Source organism: Nematolebias whitei, chromosome 1 (genome assembly GCF_014905685.2).
Source record: "Nematolebias whitei isolate Nwh7 chromosome 1, NemWhi1, whole genome shotgun sequence".
Classification (NCBI taxonomy): domain Eukaryota; kingdom Metazoa; phylum Chordata; class Actinopteri; order Cyprinodontiformes; family Rivulidae; genus Nematolebias; species Nematolebias whitei.
In genome coordinates, this window is record NC_056498.1 from 55,869,490 (window position 1) to 55,875,852 (window position 6,363).

Here is a 6,363-nt window from a genome sequence, read left to right on the forward strand (position 1 = left end):
ATATAGATAGATATAGATATAGATATAGATATAGATATAGATATAGATAGATAGATATAGATATAGATATAGATATAGATAGATATAGATAGATCTAGATAGATAGATAGATCTATCTATATATAATTTGAGAAATGGGCTTGTAAAATAAAATGTTTTCAAAGTAGGACTAGAACATTATTTTTAAGAAATTAACCTAAACACGTTTAGCTAAAAATGAATGCAAACATTTTTTTTTAAATAAAGGAAAATTATATTTTCTCCTATAATCTTGGAATCAATCTGTGAGGGGGGAAAAATACTCACACCACAGTATTTCACTTTCATAACTTTTTTGTTGTTGTTGATTTTTAAACAAATGTGCAAGCAGATTCAATCCACACCTCCTGTACAAAACAGAGGAAAAAAGAGAAGCTGATTTTAAAAGAACATGTTTTGACAATCATGATCTTTCCTGGAGATTTCTGTTTCTTCCCTCCCGGGTTCCTTAAGGCACACAAAGAAAATCACCTGCTGAACATGCAGGGCAAAAGGAAAGAAAAAGACAAAGCAGTCATGTTTTGCGAACCTCTGCCGCCATCTAGTGGACAAACCGTGACAGTTTGGCTATTTCACTACATTCATTAAAAGTCTCGAGTTTAAATGGGGCATTATTTGGAAAATAAATAAATCTGTTGCCCCTCTTTAGTTATGAGAAGTCATGTGTCTGGACAGGTGGTGCCTCTCTCTGAAATACTCGTGGCAGATCGGGCAGGTGAGTTTCTCCTCCCTTCTGCGCCTCACCTGAGACTCTGCCGCGAACTCCTTCTTGTGATGGGAGCGCATATGGAACACCAGGTCAGAGGTCATGCGGAAGGACAGATTGCATTTGGCGCACCAGTTCTGCACCGACACGCCGAATGAGGTGAAAGTCGGCGGGAGGATGGTGAGGGAAGATGTGGTTTGGAGCTGAGCGCCAAAGTTCCTGGACCAGTGCTCTGGTGCGTAATGGAAAGCGTTGCTTAATGGCACCGAGGAGCCTAATGCGTGCACGTCAGCGCTCAGGATGCTGGTCGCCATCAGATTGTTGTATCCCAGAACAGTCCTGCTCGTGAAGCCTTCAGCTAACTCATCCAGGCGGCTAGAGGGGGCTGTCGGAGCGCTGATGATGTGGGCCTGAGGCTCCACTGGGGCAGTTCTTTTACTCGGTTTGCAAAAGGCGCTTCTCTGCGCGCCTTGGCTGTGTGACAGAACCACAGAAAATGCGCTGCTGCTGCTCGACAGCACTCCAGACCCCTCCCCTGTCTCCAAATGCGTATCCACCTCTGTGCCGTGCGTAAAAGTCCCCCTGACTTCCCCACCTTCAGCCAGATCAGCACTTCTGCGTCCCGCATGAACCGCTTTGACCCTTTCAGCTTTCATTTTCCCCGAGGAGGAGGAGACTCCTGGCGCCTGCTCGTGCTCCTTCACTGCTTGTGCTTCATCATTTGAAATGCTGTTTTTTTCCAGCAGGACGCTTTTACGCCACTTGGGGAGCAGAGTGTCCTCGCTTTTCCTCTTTCTGGGGGAACCCGCTGCGTCCTCATCGGCGCCAGATGTTTTCTGCTCCAAATCTCTGGCGATGTTGTGGAAATCTGTCACTCTGTGTTGCCTCTTAACGTCCACGTGCTCGTGCACCTCGCGGCTCCAGGTGTCGCATTTCGCTTGAGTGCACAGAAATCTGCAGTGTGCCACGAAGGGGTTTTCATTTTTGAACACCTGGTGGCACCGGCCACATTTGAATTCTGCAAGAGATGACAAACACGTGCTTTCATTATTTCTCTCAACTCATTATGACGCTTAAATGGACATGTTGAGGTTCAGTTTGGGGATGGAGGCGCAGCAGCTGCGTCTCACCTTCCAGCCCTCTGAGCGTGTCTGTGAAGCCCAGTAGGTGAGACAGCTCCTGGTCGTACCACACCAGCAGCTCTTCCTCCGGCCGGATGTTCCGGGTGGTCCTCACATACAGCTGACCCGCCTTCAGAAAGGCCTCCGTGTTCTGCTCCTCTCCGTTGCGCGCCGCCTGCACGAGCCGCAACCAGGACAGCACCAAAGCGGAGTTGCGCAAAGCCTCTGGGTCGACCTGGCGCAAAGTACAGACATTTTACTGCAGTTCTCAAAGTTTGAGAATTAAATTTAAGAATTTCTTATGAATTGCTCCATCCAGACGACACTTTTTAGATCTTTTTTTTTAAAGGTGTTTATGTTTGATAATCCATCACCAGCTTCAACGCAGATAAACATAGAATAAAAAAAATGAGACGTCAGTTTTCTGACCTTTGACCTCAGATTAATAGCATGACTCACCCTGAACATGTAGAATTTGGATGTCTTGTCGCAGCACTTCTGAGCTATGAAGGCGATGGTGTCATAGAAAGTGTTTTGGAGCACGCACGGCCCAAAGCACGTGCCTGCAGGTATGCTGCGCGTCACAACCACGCTCGTGTTGAGATCTGTTGGATGCTGGAGGAATTTACAGTCCTCCGTCCACATAGACCGAGGCAGGAGGCAGTGGTCCATCGTGAGGCTGGAAGAGATCAATCGTTTTAACACAAATACAATAATCCATTGGTTTTTAAAACCAGTAAGTAAAGTAGCATCTCATTGGTTTTAATTCAACTAAAACAGCTTTAATGGCAAGTCTCATGAAGAAGTCGTTCATGATGTTAAAGATTTCAATAGAATTTCTTCTTTTTGTATTAAATAAAAAATTTTAAAAAAACTACAAATCCCACAGGGAAGTGGGCGCAGGCGGTGTTGGAGCAAAATCATTTGTAACGTTCTTTGTCTCAGTTTTTCACTCCGTTACTCCTTTTGTCTCCGCATCTGGCGCGGAGTCCAACTGCCTCCTCTCCGTGCGCACAAGTTCAGCACGATTTGGCCATTTGTGAATAACAATCAGGCATGAATGATGGAGCTGTTTGCTCTAAGATCCAAAAAAGTGACGGAAGTGCTGGCTCGTAAATTTAAATGGAGGGGCTAAAAAAATTAAATAAAAGTGAACAGTTGTCGATTTATGGAACAAAATCACCAGAAAATGACAGCTTTCCCAGCGCGTTGGTGTCTCTGTGGAGATGCTAAAGATGAGGAGGGGGGTGATGAAGGATGCTGCATGTGGACTCACCCTCCGGACATGGAGCAGGGTGGTGGTTCCGTGTGGCAGCAGGTGCAGTGGACCTCAGAGGCGAAGCTCTCTCCAAAGACTCTCCTCTCCGTCTGAATCCTCCTGCGCACTGTCGTCTCTCTCCTCTCCCACCTCCACTTATCCCTCTCCTTACTGAGCCAACTCCAGCCCGGAGCGTGGCGCACTGATCCGTGCGCGCTCACGCACGCTACAAATTGTCCTTTGTCATTATTCACAGCTCTGTGGGTGGGTGGGTGTGTGTGTGTTGGAGGGGGAGATAAATAATAGAAGTGATAATCTGATATAATGCAGCAGATCATTGCTTTGTGTTGACGCATGCGCACTGAGTGTCATCAGAGTCAGAGTTTCTTTATTGTCATTCGCACCACATGTGGTACATGTGGTGGAGCGAAATTATGTACACAGGGTCCCAGTTACATCCAACAATAAAAATGTATAAGAAAAACAGTAATAACATCTAAGATATGAACTAAGAAAAACATCAACTAAATATACACTAAGCACTCATAACATAAAACATTGAACATCAGCACAAACATGAACATGAGTCTGTGAGCAGATGTGCACGCATGAACACATCAACATTGAAACAGATCAGCAGCAACATGAAACAGATCAGCAGCAACATGATATGGGTTTTCACAGTGATTATTCTAGTTAGAGATTCATGAGTCTAACAGCCTCAGGGTAGAAGCTGTTCCTCAGTCTAGTGGTTCTACACTTAATGCTCCTCAACCTCCTTCCTGAGGGGAGTGGGGCAAAAAGTGTGTGTGCTGGGTGAGTGGGGTCCTTCATGATGCAGGTGGCCCTCTTCCTGCATCTGGAGGTGTAGATGTCTGTGATGGTGGGGAGGCTGATTCCAACAGATTTCTGTGCAGCCTTCACCACTCTCTGCAAAGCTTTTCTTTCTGTAGCTGTGCAGCCTACATGCCACACATTGATGCTCGAGCACAGGATGCTCTCCACTGCACACCTGTAGAAGGAGGTGAGGACTGAGCTTCCCAGACCAGCTCGCCTCAGCCGTCTGAGGAAGTAGAGTCTCTGATGAGCTTTTTTGATCAGGCTGGTGGTGTTGTTGCTCCAGCTGAGGTTGTCATTCATGTGTACACCCAAGTACTTGTAGCTGGAGACCACTTCCACCGCAGATCCTCTTATGTTCAGGGGGGTGTAGGTGTTTTTGTTCCTTCTGAAGTCCACAATCATCTCCTTTGTCTTCTTCACATTGATGTGAAGGTTATTCTCTCTGCACCAGCTCTCCAGGTGTTCCACCTCTTGCCTGTAGCTGGACTCATCATTGTTTGTGATGCAGCCCACCACCGCTGTATCATCTGCAAACTTTACAATGTGACAGCCTGGATGGGTAGCTGCACAATCATACGTGAGCAGAGTAAACAGGAGGGGGCTCAACACACATCCCTGAGGAGAGCCAGTGCTGAGGGTTATGGTGGAGGAGGAGAGGTTGTGGATCCTCACTAACTGTGGTCTGTTTGTTAAAAAGTCTAGTACCCAGTTGCAGATAGAGGGGCTTAGTCCTAGTGTGGATAGTTTGTCCATCAGGGTTTGGGGGATCATGGTGTTGAAGGTGGATGTGAAGTCCACAAAGAGCATAAGGACGTAAGAGTTTTTCTGCTCCAGGTGGTTGAGCGCAGTGTGGACCACAGAGGAGATTGCATCCTCTGTTGATCGGTTCTCACGGTATGCATACTGATGAGGGTCCTCGTTGATGTTGATGGTTGTTTTGATGTGAGTCATGACCAGTTTTTCAAAGCATTTAGCGACTATCGGGGTGAGGGCCACTGGCCGATAGTCATTCAGACCAGTCACTGTAGAGCTTTTTGGGACTGGGATGATGGTGGCAGTCTTCAGGCAGGTGGGAACTGTCTCCAGGGTAAGTGAGGTGTTAAAGATGTCTGCCAGCACCTCACAGAGCTGATCAGCACATTCCTTCAACACTTTTCTGGGGATGTTGTCTGGGCCAGTTGCCTTGTGCGGATTAATCATGTCTTGTGATAAGATTTTGTGTGAACTCAGAAAAACAAAGCTTGATCTCACACAAATGAGTTGTTCCATCTTTTTTTCTTGTGTGTGTGTGTGTGTGTCCCCAAAATTGTTCATTTGGACAACTCGTTTTTTGTGGGGTTTTTTTTTTTGTTTTTTTTAAGTCCACTAAAGTAAAGTTGACTGTTACAGGACATGATGCTGGTGGGTCAGGGCTTGCCACTGGGAAAATGCATTATTCATGCTTCTGTCTAATGAGCATTTAATGATTATTCTGCATCAAAGACTGGGTTATGGGTAAATGTTTTACTGGTTTCTGAGCCAAGTTGTTATCATGAGAAAGTGGGAACTCGTAAAAAGCCTTGAAGGAGGACTCTTTGGGAGCTTTCCAAATCAAATTATAATAATTTTATGTGCACTGGTGAAAGAACGACTGTCATTGTTAAAATAAACAAAGTTTGATTGGCTGAGTGAACTGTGCAAAAATTTGAAACCACTCCTATTGTTTGTTTCCTGGTGGCACGGTGGCTCAGTTGGTAGAGCTGTTACCTCTCAGTGAGAAGGTCGCCGGATTACATTCTGACCTTTCTGTGTGGAGTTGCATGTTCTCTCCGTGCATGCTTTTCTCTGTGTACTCCGAGTTCATCCCACAGACCAAAAACATACGTTAGGCTAATTGGTAACTTTGTAGGTGAGTGAGAGTTGTTTCTCTGTGTGGCCCTGTGATGGACATTCGACCTGTCTTGGTTGTCTCCCACTTCTTGCACAATGACTGCTGGATATGGGCACCTGTGACCCCTGTGACCTGAAAATGAAGAAGTGGGTAAAGATGATGGATGGATGCATGGATGGATGGATGGATGTTTATTTCCAAGGAGCCAGACTTTCTTGTAATGTTACTCTTGATTTATATTTCTGAAAGGGTCAAAGTTTTTCTTTGGACTTTGGCTGATTTCTGACTCATACATTCCAAAGTGTTTGACTGCTTTCATGTTGGTACTTTATAATATAAAAAGTAGTGGACACCTGGCGGACAGAAGTTTCAAGTCTTAAAAATCCACAGCACATGAAGTCTGAAAGCCATAAAATCAGCAAAGTCCTGACACAAGGTCTAAGAAATGCATCATCCTTCAGATATCGAGTTTTCAGTTTAGCTCTTTGGAATCACTTTGCTGATGCTAAAATGCTACTTGTACATTTCA

The 6,363-nt window shown here is 45.6% G+C and overlaps 1 protein-coding gene across 1 annotated transcript; it reads right to left on the minus strand.

Moving 5' to 3' along the window:
* Positions 1–578: 578 nt before the first annotated feature.
* Positions 579–5,358, minus strand: prdm8 (PR domain containing 8). Its single transcript, XM_037695257.1, has 4 exons — positions 5,352–5,358; positions 2,326–2,618; positions 1,876–2,101; positions 579–1,763 (listed from the first exon to the last, which is right to left on the minus strand). Exons 1-4 carry the CDS (start codon positions 5,356–5,358, stop codon positions 685–687), a joined length of 1,605 nt encoding a protein of 534 aa, XP_037551185.1. The 3' UTR covers positions 579–684.
* Positions 5,359–6,363: the final 1,005 nt, after the last annotated feature.

What these genes read in the sequence shown, in the direction of transcription:
- prdm8 (XM_037695257.1), bottom strand. An exon ending in CCAAATTCTACATGTTCAGG is followed by an intron (nt 2,102 to 2,325) that starts GTGAGTCATGCT and finishes ACTTTGCGCCAG; the next exon opens with GTCGACCCAGAGGCTTTGCG. An exon ending in CACGCTCAGAGGGCTGGAAG is followed by an intron (nt 1,764 to 1,875) that starts GTGAGACGCAGC and finishes CATCTCTTGCAG; the next exon opens with AATTCAAATGTGGCCGGTGC.